Genomic DNA, 12,766 nt, shown 5'->3' on the forward strand with positions numbered 1-12,766 from the left:
GGGTGGCGGGCGGGGGGTGCCGGCCCAGCCCTGTCCTGACGCGCTCTCTGCCCTCTTGTCCCCTCAGCCCCCGCCGCCCTCAGGGCGCTGCCGCCGCCCGTCGCCGTGGGGTGAGTACCGGGGAGCCCCTCGGACACCGGCCGGGATTTGGGCTTAAACAGCGTTATTCTGGGGTTTTGTGTCGCGTTTTTCTTATTGATGTTGCGGGAGTGCGGAGCAGGGACGGTGGAAGGAGCTTGTGGAGGTTATCTAGTCCCACCCACTTCTGAGGGGAGGTGTGTCCTGTCCGTGCCTCCTTCTTCGAATCGCGGACGGGTTTGGGGCGGAAAGGACCTTAAAGCTCATCCAGTTCCACCGCCTGCATGGACAGGGACGCATTTCCCTAGAGCAGGGCCAGGCTGGCCTTGGACACTGCCAGGGATGGGGCACCTTGTGCCCGGCCTCACCAGTTACTGCTTATTTCATTGGAAATGTGCTTGAGCGCCGTTTAAGAGTGGTTTGGGGGACTGTTTCTGTCTGTTTTTAAAGTAAGAATCATAATTGAGATGTTGTCTTTGTTCACAGGGTGTTGCACACCACAAGACCACTGCACACAACTCAGCAGAGTTTGGCTCCTGTGCCACCTCTACCTGAGAAGGGAGGAGAAGTTCGTCATGGTTTGATCCCTGAGGAGTTTTTCCAGTTTCTCTACCCTAAAACAGGAGTGACAGGTTAATATAGATTTTACCATTTTTAGCTATGCTTACGTGGTTCTGTTCACCAGTTCTGGCTGCTGAAAAGGTAAAATAATACTGAAAATGAGTATTTTGCATGTGCAGGTTGTAAAGAATAAGCCACTGTAGCACTCCTAGCTCTAAAATTAGACACCTAATGGTTGAAAGAATTCTATGAGCTTGATTTTATAGAAAGATTTAGTTGCCTGTTGATCCTTAAAAAATGTAAATTTTGCATGTTTCTGAATGAGCAGAAGCAGCTAGTCCCATGTCAGGTGCAAGCTGCTCCCACTTGTAGTGAGCTTCCTTGTGGCACCTTTCTCAGGTGGAATTGTGGCTCTGCTTTTTGTCCTGGTAAAATAGAACACTTCTTCCTGACCTTGTGAGCCTTTAAAGTATGTCCTTCTTAGGTATTTGAGTTTATTGGTGCTCGTTGTGCTTTATACAAGTAGTGCTGCTTCATTTCTCCTGTAGGGCCCTACATGTTGGGCACTGGCCTCCTGCTCTACCTTCTTTCCAAGGAGATCTACGTGGTGAACCATGAGACAGCAGCAGCTGCCTGCATACTGACAGTCATCGTTTATGCCATCAAGAAGTTTGGGCCTGATGTGGCAGCTTTTGCTGACAAACTTAACGAGGTGATGAAAAAACTGCAGCTTGACTGTGCAGCTGTTAGTAAAGAAGGGTTTTGTTGAAGTACACATGGCATCCAACTGCCAGAGGGCAGGGATGGATGGGATGTTGGGCAGGAATTGTTCCCTGTGAGGGTGGGCAGCCCTGGCACAGGTGCCCAGAGCAGCTGGGGCTGCCCCTGGGTCCCTGGCAGTGCCCAAGGCCAGGCTGGACACTGGGGCTTGGAGCAGCCTGGGACAGCGGAAGGTGTCCCTAACATGGCAGGGCTGGGATTGGATGAGATTTAAGCTCCTTCCAACCCAAACCAGTCTGGGATTCCATGACTGGTTGTGAGCTCTTGTTCTCCTCTGGCATAACCTCAGCCCTGGCCCAGGGCAGTTGGCACAGACGTTTCTCACAGCTCAGTGCAGCAGTTCAGCATTAACTGCAGACCACTTGTTTTCCTTGTATCTGATTCTGAAGCATGGAGTCCTCTCTTTCCTGCAGGAGAAAATGGCCTCAGCTCTGGCCATGAAGAACGACACCATCCAGACGCTGCAGACGGCCATCGAGGAGGAGAAGAAGGAGCAGTGGAGGGCAGAGGGCCACAGTTACCTCTTCAATGCCAAACGGGTGAGCATTGCTGCAGTGCCAGGGCAGCCTGCCCTGCTGGGCCCCTGGCGCCCCTGCACACACCATGCTCTGTGCCAGCCTTCAGCCTCCTGGGTGCTGCTGTGTTGCAGAACAACATTGCAATGCTGCTGGAAGCCAACTACCGCGAGCGCCTGCTGACCGTGTACAACGAGGTGAAGAAGAGGCTGGACTACCAGGTGGCCCTGCAGAACCTGAAGCGGCAGAAGGAGCAGGACCACATGATCCAGTGGGTGGAGAAGAACGTTGTTCAGAGCATCACACCTCAGCAGGTACTTGCTGGGTTTTACCTGCTTTACGTTTTAGCCTGCATAAAGATTTGCTGTTCAGGGATCTTGACTTGTGAGGTGATGGGTGACCTTGGCCATGGGTGGGACTGGGTGAGCTTTGAGGTCCCTTCCAACTCAAACCTTCTGGGATTCCAGAAATCTGTGCTTTAGTGGATGTGAATCTCTGACTTCGTGAGCTATAATGGCATCCTTCTTGATCAGTACCTTATAGGTCTAAAAAGGTTTATCTAAAATGCACTTCGATGTCTATTTTCTTGTTGAAATGCCCCCTGAAGGCTGTTTCCTGTCTCTTGCAGCAGAAGGAAAGCATTGCCAAGTGCATCCTGGACCTGAAGGCGCTGTCCAAGAGTGCCCATGCAGCTGTGTGAGCAGTCTGAGCCCACTGACATGTCCCAATACCTCCTCTTGGAAACTGTATGACTCTAAAATATCATTAAACAGACAAAACAAGCCCTCTGCTGTCTTTCAGTAGCAACAGTCCCTGCCTGTCTGTGTTTGAAGTCACTGGATGGTCACAGCAACCACTACAGCTGGTTTATGGTGGGGGATGAGTTGGAACCAGTGTGTGAGATCCTGTTAGATTCCCTGTTTGGTCAGGAACACTTCCAAAGATACAGAGAAAAATCCTGGTGCTGGAGCTGATCCCTGTGTTAGAATTTTGAGTGATAGCAGCCCCACATACCTGCTGGACACATGTTCTAAAATCAGGATGATTTGTGCTGCCATTCACCATGCCCCGGGCTGGGAGGGGCTCTGGGTGAAATGTTCTTGTTCTCCAAAGGAGCTGGAAACCCCCTTTCACCATAAAGCCTCGTGAAGTGTTGAGAGTCTGGGTTCTGGGAAAAGAGATCAGGCAGGAAATGTGTCAAAAGCTCCTGAAAAGCTCGCCCTCAGCTGGCCATGTGTGTGTACTCAGTCTAAAACAGGGACATGGGCACGTTTATTCCAAAAGGGTTTTCTGGACTTTCATAGATCTGTTCGTTTTATGGGAAACTTTTCCCTGAAGGAATTTGTTAAAACTCAAAAATCCCAGCAAAGCACACACACAGATAAACTCCTCCTGTGTGTGCTGTGATTTATGTAGTCCATAAACCCAAGTGGGCAGACTGGGGCTGCCTGCAATCCCATTTCTCTGTGGGGTTAAGAAACATGGTTTTCCTTCACTTCCAGTACATCAGTTCACCAAAACGGTGTTCTTTAGAGGCAAGAACCTGACTTCAACCCAACCTAAGCTGAAGCTGCCTTTCTTTTTTTAGACTAACAGTTCCAGAGAATGCAGGTGTCTTTCATGGTTTCCTGTTTTTTGTCAATTTAAATAAAGTGAAGTTGCTTAACTTCCACAATTGTGTAAGCCCACGTCTGATTGACATTTGAGTTTTTAACTGGTGTGACAGATTCTTCTCACAAGGCAAGTGGTTAAAGTGGTGTGCTGACACTTGGGGAGTTTTCCAGCAGCACTTCCATGGTGGGAGGTAAGATGGAGCTGTATCATTTCTTGTTTCTTTTATTCTTGCACACACAGCACCCTGTGAGGTTTGGTGTGGGAAACTGGGAGGTTTCATGTTTGACTCCTCTGGAATGTGGCAACAATGGGATGCAGGAGGAAAAGTGGCAGCAGCAGAGAACAGGGTGTTTGTTTTCATGTTGTAATATTTTCACATTGTTCACGGTCCACAGTTTGCAAAGCATGTGGTGAGAAATGCCAGTGCAGGGATTTTGTAGTGGAATATTTTTTAGAATCCCTATCTTTAAGATTCCACACACAAATTTGTAAAGAAAGTTACTGTTCCTGTTCTGGTGGGAAAAGCCAATTTAACTGAAAAACATCAAGGGAGGAACTTTGCAAAGCTGCTTCTGATTATGAAAATGTTCATAGGATTTTAACTGCTGCGAAAATAATTCTGTGAGTACTTTTTAGTTCTTGAATATCCTGCATTTTCTGGGTGGAGAAGGCACCGTCAGGGACCAGTGAACTCCTGTTCAGGAACAAGACACTGGGCAGGGGCTGGTGCTGAGGAACTGCCACGTTTGAGTGGCTTTGTGTCACTTCTACAAGATTTCCAATAGATAAAAACTAAACCAAGTCTTTTGAGTTTGAGGAGGATAACAAGTTTGTTTTGCTTATGTGTATGTGTACATAAATATAACTCTCTTTCTTTCAGCTTCTCTTCCTGTCAGTTAATGCTCTGAGAGAATGGGAGGCTTTTCCTCAAAAGCAGCTCCAGGTATTTTATTTTTTAAGGAATTTCCTTAGCTGCAGTGTTGCTGACTGAAATGATGTCCTGCCCAGGGGCTGCTCTGGGGAGGCTCAGCCCTGGGGGTGGCTGGGGGAGAACTGCATGGCTGCCAGAGGCTGCCTGGCACAGTCATCATCTGAGCAGCAGAATTTTCCTGTCTGCTGGTTCCACTTTCAGACAGACTGCACAGACACAGCCCCCCATCTGCTTCTAGTTGCTTGTAGTACTACTGGAGAAATTTGCACATTTTAAAACAAGCTTGTGACTTTTTTTTCTATTGCAGTTGCACCAGAACCCATTTGCCCTACTACCACTGTCCCCACCACTGCCCACACCCCTACAGATGATTTCAGAGCTGCAGAAGTCAGATGTGGGATTAATAAGTAAATACTGCACCTTTATTTCCTGATTTAAAACCCACAGTTCCCTGAGACAGCCGCCTCCTGCAAGGGAAGGCTTCTATGTCACATATTTAACATCTTGGGGGGTTTAAATTTGGTTAGAATTGCCTGCTCTGTGCACTGGGTGGGTGTTCCTAGAGATGCTCAGTGCGGACACACACATTAGTCTCATGGGGCTGGGGATAAATGTTACACTCCATAAAGTTTGGTGAATTTGAGCATTGCTGAAGCTTCAATCCCTCTGCTGAAACTGGGGATTCTGACAGGATTTCCTGTGTATCAACAGCCATGAAATACTGTACATGTCACTGGCCTTCATCTCTGGCATCTTCCTGACTGTCCTGGTTTTTGCTATCGTCTTCCTCTTCAGGAAAAGTGAGTGACACAGTTGAGGGCATAGCAGACTGACGGTGGCTGCAGAAGTTACTTAGAAAGTGGCTCAAATAATGTCTGCCTTGAATAATTGTGTGTTGGTGAACAGCTCAACCCTGGCAGTAACTCCTTGTGAACTGTCCCAGCAGTGTTTTCAGGAAAGAATTAACTTTGCCACTGATGAGTTCTGGGGCTTTCTGTTGGTTGTGGGCTTTTCTCATCCTAATCCTGGCTGCACTGAATTCACCCTGGCCACTTCCAACAGGTGGGCAGGGACTGGGTAGACCAAAGTGCCACTTTGCTGTGCAGGTTACACATCACCTGTCTGTCACCCTCTGCAGCCTCCCTTGCAAACACCTGAGACTCCCTTTCCTTCCTAGGCTCTAAAAGATCCCACCAAAATTTACAAGAGGAAACTTTCTCCCAGATGGCAGCTGAGGAATCTGTTAGGAACACCCAGGTAAATGTCACAACTGTCATTTCTAATGCTTCATGCAGATATTTCACATTCTTGAGTGTGGTAAATATTAATTTGGGGTGGGGGGGAGAAAAGTCACCTTTGAGACTCAACTGATACTCAGCAGTTCTTTCGACAACTTCAGGGGTTCTGGGGCTGAACCACTGATGAGGCAGCTTAGGAGAAATCTTTTTAAAGGGAAGCATTTCTGCAGTTTTGCTCTGTGATATGAATTCTTTGGAAGCCCCTAAAGGAGACATTACCCTGAGCCAGACTGGGATGAACCAGCATTTACCAATTTCCCCATGCAGGGACAGGCTGCTAATGGGCTGTGGTGTTGAGGACAAGTCACAAGTGGGAAATCCCTGCTGACATGCAGCACTCTCTAATGTCTGGCTTCTCTCACATCCCCAGAATGAAGTGACCTACAGCACTCTGGTCTTCCAGCGGGGCAGGACACCACTGCCTGTGTGACGAGGAAGCTCCAAACGAAATAAAAACGATCCCACTTTCTGGACATCAAAAGCCACGAGGATGTCACACCGAGGGAATGCCCTGGGAATGCCCCCATGCCCTCTGTAACACAGCTCTTTTTGTAGTTATGACAGGAAATTGTCTCCTGTTCAAACTGGCTGCCAACTGCTGTGGACAAATAGAGAGTTTCTGTACAGGATTTCCTCATCTGTAGAAATCTCCGTGCCTTGTAAAGTTTCCGTTTGTGAGAACTACCAGAGAGAAGTGAGAAATGAAAATGTTTCTCTGCATCTATCCATATCTGTGCCCTCGTGTTTCCCTTTTCTGTCACCAACTCCAACATTTTCTGTATTTTTGTTTGATTGCCAAGTGTTCTGCTTAGTTATTTTCTGTTATTGAAATGATGATCATGAAACGTTTGGATGCAAATCTCTGCTTCCTGGTTGGCTCGCATAAAAGAAATACACAGTCACAGTGTGACAACCAAAATCCCTGGGAATGTTCATTCAGGTGCTGTCACCCACGGTGTTCTAAGTGCAGTGTGAAAATCGTTCCCTGTGCGTGGACGGGGATGATTTTCCGGGGTGGCAGTGTCAGAGCAGGGCTGGAGGTGCCACCTGATGGCAGCAGCAGGCTGGGCTGGGGCTGCCGGGGTGCCCTGTGCCTCCAGCCCCGCACACCCAGCCTGCTCCGGCTCCCCCAGCCCCTCTGGCTGTGCTGCCCTCTCGTCCCAGCAGCTGCTGAGCCCTGGGCCCTGCTGCAAAGCGGCACCTGATGCTCCGGGGCTCTGAAATTTGGTGTGCTGGGTTTGGCCACAGACTGTCACAGGGTCAGCAGAACAACTCGTGCTCTTTGTTCTGCTGTGCTCTGCTCTCACCTCAGTCCTGGCAGCTCCTTCCAGCTCTATTTAATAGAGAAAATAAGGAGAGCATCTCCCTCCCTCATTAGTAGGTGAGCTGTGGGCTGGAGTCCCTCGGGTGCACTACCTTTCTGCTTTTCCTAGACCACTTTTATTATTTGAGGATGGAGAAAAAAAAGAGCCTGGCCTTTAACAACCTCTTTTCAGTCTGACCCATGTTCCCTAAACATGGGCAGTGTCAGCTGTGGTGTAACAATTGCTGCAACTTCTGTGCCATCCCAGGCAGGACATTGAAACTGGGCAGGTTTTGTTTTGTCATGGGAGGAATCAGCAGGCAGAATTAATATAAAATCCATCTACTATTTATTATTACTCATGAAAACATGACTACACTGGCTGAAGCAGAAGCTGGTCAGACTCAAGTTTAGTCTGAACAGACAGACAAGAATGGTCAGTGAGCTTGTGAGCTGCTGGATTATGAACAGCAAAGAACATATCCTGTCTTTCAATCAATTCAACCAATCCTCATGTTAAAAAACCCCAAACCCCCAACCAGACAAAGTTTCCATCTTCTGTGTTTAGAAATTATATTACATAAAGAGATATATTCACATGGAGATTTAGAGCAGCCTCAGACCCACAGGTTGCTGCAGTTTCCCAAGAGCTTCTTGGCAAAGCCAGGTGCTTTATCAATGCTCTGGTGCTTACTGGCTGCTTCAGCCTCTGTTCATGACTCTGGGTCTGTTGTTTGCCCTGTAAGAGCTGGCTCTGGTTTTTTGCACAGAATGTAGGTCCTTAAAATTAAAAGGTATGAGGTTCTGAACTTCTTTATCTTGTAGGCATAGACGATGGGGTTCATGACAGAATTGGCATGGGATAAGAGGATTGCCAAGTAAATCAAATATGGGGGGATCTGAGACTCAGGGTGAAAATAGAAAACACAGTTTATAGTGCACAGAGGCAGCCAGGAGATTGCAAACAGGAGGAGAACAAGTGCAAGAGACTTGGCTGTCCTGAACTCGTGGCCATAGAAAGCCCCAGCCCCTCTGACACCTTGGCCAAGCTTGGTGCGGATGATGTAGAAGATCTCAGCATACAGAGCACACATGATGAACAGGGGCATGAGGGTCCACAGGAAGAAGCAGAAATACACCATGTAATCCATCCTCATCACGGAGATGAACCTGCACCTGAGGAAGCTGGAGCTCCTGGGGCCTGCCTTGTTCCAGCCAAACATGGGCACGAGCCCTCCCAGCAGGGACAGGGACCAGCACAGCCCCAGGGCCCACCAAATTCTCCTCTCTGTGATGATTATTTTATATCTGTAGGGGAAGAAATCCCAGGTCATGTTAAAGAGAAGTGTTTTAAGGTAGTTAAGGATGAACTCACCTGTTCAGGTACTGCAGGAACCCAAATTTTATCTTGAGACAAGGCCCACCTCTTCATTTGAAGCACTTACTTTGCAGCATCAGTAGGAACTGTGCTTGAGTTCCCATGTTTAAAATTGGATGTTTAACCTATTTTATTTCTTGTTTCATTATGATCCTAGTTCTCCTCTTGCCAGGATATTGCTTTGCTCTTGTTGGAAGTCCTATCTTATTTCTTGGCTTCCTTGGGTGTACCTTCCTCTTTTTATCTGGCTTATGCCATTTGTAGGGCTAAAATTAATTCCTCAGCTTCACAGGTCCTTTCCCATTATAAAACATGACTTCTTGGATGCTTGAGGTCATGCTTTGCTTTTCTAGCTTGTGTACTTTTCATTTAAATGTAAACAGTGAGTGACAACAATTAACAGTGAGTTAACTGTTAATAAGTTTGTTACCACTTTTGTATTTTCAGCAAATATTTAAAGGAATTTTATTTAAAAGACGAGCCTCAGAAACCTAAAAAAAACCCCTATAACACACTCAGCATCCTGTGCAATTACCAAAAGTGCTGAAAATATAACAATTTGCCCACAGATGCATCCTGTGGCCGCACTCTGATCGAGGATAACCGAGCTGAGCTGGTTATCTATCCAGCTCATGAAAAGCTGCTCCATGAGCACCCCCAGCTCTCTGGAAAGCTCATCCCAGGTGGGCTCTGAGGCACAAGCATCCATTTCAAGTAATCAAAGTAATGAAGGGTTGGAAAGGAGGGCAGAGGAGGCGGGGTGGGGCAGCCTCACCTGGTGGGCAGCTTGACTCGCAGGTACCTGTCGATGGCGATGGCCAGCAGGGACAGGATGGAGGCGTTGCTGAACACCAGCATCAGGCAGCACATGAAGAGGCAGCCGTAGGTGGGCATGGCCGTGCCCAGGCTCACCACGATGGCCAGGGGCATCACCAGCAGCCCCATGGCAGCGTCGGCCAGCGCCAGGGATGCGATGAAACAGAGCGTGGTGTTCTGGAAAGCCGCGTTCAGCCTCACTGCCCAGATCACCAGGGCATTGCCCAGCGTGGCAAACAGGGCCAGCAGGCACTCGGCGCCGATGTAAATCCCGTCCAGGCTGCCCAGGGCCAGGCTGCTGTTGGGCATCCCGAGCTCTGCAGCTGCAGAAACGTGAGAGCATCGACGGCCACGCGGGGATCCTCAGGCTGTGCTCGCCCGTTCCGGGGCTCTCTGACAGACACCCACACCTCTGGGCTATCTCATGTCCCCAGCAGCAAATCAGATACCTGCTGCTATCTCAGCACCGGGAGCTGTTCCCCTCTCTGCAGACCCCTCCTGGAGCTCACTGCATCACTCCCGCGGCCTCCCCAGTGCCTTGGGAAGCTGTGTGGAAGGGAGAACTGTCCTCCCACAGTCCTTACCAGCAACTTATAAAGAAATCGTTCTACAGGTTCCTCTTTCAAGCGCTTTTAGAGGTGCAAAAATGGCAACAGCAGCTGGCTGCAAAGGGGACATTTATCAGTGCAGCTTTATCTCTCTGTCAGTGTCACACTGAGGCAGCTCAGCCACTTATCAGTGCAGTGAATCTGTCAGTCACTGTCAGTCACACTGAGGCAGCTCAGCTCCGGGGTGGCGAAGGGGCTGCATTTAAAAACCAAAGGGTGAAGGTAAGGACCAGGAGAAGTCACTCTGCTGTTACCAACATGGGGAAAACAGACTGGACCTGGGGAAAAATTAATTCCCAATCAAATCAGAGCAGGATAACGAGAAAGAAAAGCAAGTTGCAGAGGCAGAGGGCAGGTGCTGGAGCAGAGGCTCCACCCTGGCCCAGCTGGACCGGGCAGCGGAGCCGGAGGATGGAGCAGCCCCTGGGGCTCCAGGGGGCTCACGGATCTGCTCCTGCAGCTCAGGTTCAACAGCTCTGCCTCTGCCCCTGCCTTTTCCTCCAAGGCAGGCGCTTTTCTGTGGGGACACAGTGTCCGAGGGCGATGCCACCGAGCCCAGATGGGGCCAGGCCGGGGGGTTCCACCCAGCACCCCCTGTTCCCTCCAGGTTCCTGCCGGGGCGGGCACAAGGTGCTCTGATGCTCCTCAGGTGCTTCCTCAGCAGGCAGCATCTGTTTCCTGCGCTAACCATGACAGAGCCCGGCTGCTGTGACTCCTGTGTCCCCGGAGGAGGATGAGCTGTGCCCTCTGCTGTCTCCGCACGGGCAGGGCTTTCCCTCTGCCCTGGGGTGCAGCATCCCTTCCTCGGGCCCTGCATCCTCACCCCGGGGCCCTTCTCCCGCTGCCCTCCTCCCTCCCTGCTCAGGACACGCAGGCCTGGAGGTTTTACAGCTGCCAGAGCGATTGAACGTCCCTGCAGGGAGGAGCAGCCCGCTGTGACCCAGCCCGGGGCGGGAGCGGGGCTGGGGACAGCAGGGGGAGGCTTGGTGCAGGCTGGGGTCCCAAGGCTGGGGTCCCAAGGCTGGGGTCCCAAGGCTGGGGTTCCAAGGCTGGGGTTCCAAGGTTGGGGTTCCAAGGTTGGGGTTCCAAGGCTGGGGTCCCAAGGCTGGGGTTCCAAGGCTGGGGTTCCAAGGCTGGGGTCCCAAGGCTGGGGTTCCAAGGCTGGGGTTCCGGCAGGCTGGGATCGGGAGAGCCCCGGGGATGTCACCCTGAGATGGGGTTAAAGCTCTCGGATCCCCCAGCACTCGATGGTTTTGCCATTTAAAGGCTGTGCTCGGTTCTTGGATGGCTCCAGCGAAAGGTTTCCAGCTACTCCCGAGGGATCCTCCTACATCCTGCTGAGATAAGGATCAGGAAGGGAAGGTCTCTGCAATCTCAGCTGCGGCTTTGAGCACAGATTCCCTTTTCACTTTGGGGGTGGAGGGGAGGAGAGCAAATTTGCTAGAAAAAAATCATGTCTAAGTGACACACAGAAAAAAAAATGTCCCACAACAATGATCTTATCCTGTGAGTCAACAACAGCCCCGTCTGCCTTTGTTCTGGGGGGGTTGGAGCCCTGGAGGGAGGCCAGGGCAGCCTCCCCCAGGCTGAGCCCCTCGGGAGGCCCTGCCTGGCACGGGGGGCTCGGGGTCCCCGCTCACGCAGTGCCACAGCCACCCTCCCTGCCTGGGGACACCTGTGCCCCTCCTTCCTCGCATCCCAGCAGCTCCTGCTCCTGTGCCAGGAGGTGTGCAGGAGGTTTTTTCTGGATTTCAAAATGTAGTGTTTACTTTATAGGGGAAAATCTCAAGCGACTCCTAAAGCAAGCAGTGGTGAGTGGAGAGTTCTGTCCTGGCTCTTCCCTGCCTGGGAAGGAAGTGGAAGGCAGGCAGGGGGAGGATGTGAGTGTGGAGCAGAGTCACAGCTCGGGGACTGTGGGCTGCTGCATTATGAACCAGAGTGAGAGGCTGGAGCCTGGCGTGGGGGACAGCGCCCTGTCACTGTGCCTCAGTTTCCCCATCCATGGTAACAGGGGGGTCAATCTGCTCTACACAGAGCTGGGAGGGCCGGACAGGAGCAGAGCCCTTTGGGCTTCCCTCTGAAACTCCCCGTCTGGGATTTATTCCCCTGCCCCTCCAATGGGGGCACAGTGGTGTTGGAGAACTGCTGCTGGCTTTTCTCACAGATGCAAAAACCTGAAGGAAGCCCTCCTCTGGCACAGAGCTGTGCTGAAAGGCAGAGTTCACTGTCCTTAGAGTGCAGGGCTGGTTCCAAAGATGATTTCAGCTGCTGTCAAGAGCAAATGGTCAGAGGAGAATCAGATCTGGAAAGCTCTTCCCCTCCACATGCCATTCCCCGAGCCTGAGCCGTGCTGGGCTCGGGCTCTCCCGAGGATTTGGGTCTCAAAGCCCCAGAGCCGGGGGGCAGCTGAGCTCGCCGGTGCTGCCGGGCCCGTGTGGGAGGAGCTGCGGCTGCCAAACCAGCGCAGCCCAGGCCTTTGCTGGGAGGGATTCCACCCGGCTCCCCCGGCCGCGCCTGGAGCTCCATCCGGGTGCAAACAGGGCAGGGCCGCAGGACAGGCTTGGACTAATTCAATTTTGGTGTGTTTTTAAAATTAACTGCACTGTAACGGAGTTTTTAGGGCTCTCTCAGGGTGCGGCTGTGGGGTGGGGGCAGAGCAGCCGGCACAGGGCCCTGTTTGATGCCAGCCCCTCTCTGCACAGGCAGATCCGTGCCAGCCCGGGCAGCAGCGTGCCAGGGTTATCCCGTCCTCCCTGCCCAGCACCCAGGCTGGCATCAACGGGGTGCCACGGCTGCCCTGGCTCACCGGGGACTGCCTGGAACGTTCCATTCCCACAGCTGCCCTCCCAGCCTGGCGCAGAGCCGTGCCGAGCCGTGCAGAGCC

At 51.4% G+C, this 12,766-nt stretch overlaps 3 protein-coding genes across 4 annotated transcripts; 2 read left to right on the forward strand and 1 right to left on the reverse strand.

The window, feature by feature from the left end:
• Window positions 1-51: 51 nt before the first annotated feature.
• On the forward strand, window positions 52-2,737 carry ATP5PB (ATP synthase peripheral stalk-membrane subunit b; the record flags this gene model as incomplete). The annotated part of the gene is made up of 6 exons (XM_005429683.2): window positions 52-110; window positions 565-710; window positions 1,188-1,351; window positions 1,833-1,958; window positions 2,069-2,248; window positions 2,563-2,737. Coding segments are annotated over 6 exons (747 nt in total), but the record flags the coding sequence as incomplete, so codon positions are not given.
• Window positions 2,738-2,889: 152 nt separating this feature from the next.
• LOC102036277 lies at window positions 2,890-6,501 on the forward strand. Of its 2 annotated transcripts, XM_005429667.2 has the most exons (6): window positions 2,890-3,738; window positions 4,429-4,491; window positions 4,787-4,886; window positions 5,191-5,279; window positions 5,657-5,736; window positions 6,148-6,501. In XM_005429667.2, the coding sequence occupies exons 2-6, from the start codon at window positions 4,461-4,463 to the stop codon at window positions 6,205-6,207; spliced, it is 360 nt and encodes a 119-aa protein (XP_005429724.1). In that variant the 5' UTR covers window positions 2,890-3,738; window positions 4,429-4,460; the 3' UTR covers window positions 6,208-6,501. The 2 variants fall into 2 exon arrangements, with proteins under 2 accessions (XP_005429724.1, XP_030920044.1); XM_031064184.1 differs by having other exon boundaries at window positions 2,890-4,491.
• Window positions 6,502-7,793: 1,292 nt separating this feature from the next.
• ADORA3 (adenosine A3 receptor) lies at window positions 7,794-9,583 on the reverse strand. The gene is made up of 2 exons (XM_005429684.1): window positions 9,234-9,583; window positions 7,794-8,388 (listed from the first exon to the last, which is right to left on the reverse strand). Exons 1-2 carry the CDS (start codon window positions 9,581-9,583, stop codon window positions 7,794-7,796), a joined length of 945 nt encoding a protein of 314 aa, XP_005429741.1.
• Between the last annotated feature and the right edge of the window lie 3,183 nt (window positions 9,584-12,766).

The sequence above is a fragment of the Geospiza fortis genome, unplaced genomic scaffold (genome assembly GCF_000277835.1).
Source record: "Geospiza fortis unplaced genomic scaffold, GeoFor_1.0 scaffold601, whole genome shotgun sequence".
NCBI lineage: Eukaryota > Metazoa > Chordata > Aves > Passeriformes > Thraupidae > Geospiza > Geospiza fortis.

What these genes read in the sequence shown, in the direction of transcription:
- LOC102036277 (XM_031064184.1), top strand. Translation starts at nt 4,461, where the DNA reads ATGGGAGGCTTTTCCTCAAAAGCAGCTCCAG. An exon ending in TTCCTCAAAAGCAGCTCCAG is followed by an intron (nt 4,492 to 4,786) that starts GTATTTTATTTT and finishes TTTCTATTGCAG; the next exon opens with TTGCACCAGAACCCATTTGC. An exon ending in CGTCTTCCTCTTCAGGAAAA is followed by an intron (nt 5,280 to 5,656) that starts GTGAGTGACACA and finishes TTTCCTTCCTAG; the next exon opens with GCTCTAAAAGATCCCACCAA.
- ADORA3 (XM_005429684.1), bottom strand. Translation starts at nt 9,583, where the DNA reads ATGCCCAACAGCAGCCTGGCCCTGGGCAGCCTGGACGGGATTTACATC. An exon ending in CGAGTCAAGCTGCCCACCAG is followed by an intron (nt 8,389 to 9,233) that starts GTGAGGCTGCCC and finishes CTTCCCCTACAG; the next exon opens with ATATAAAATAATCATCACAG.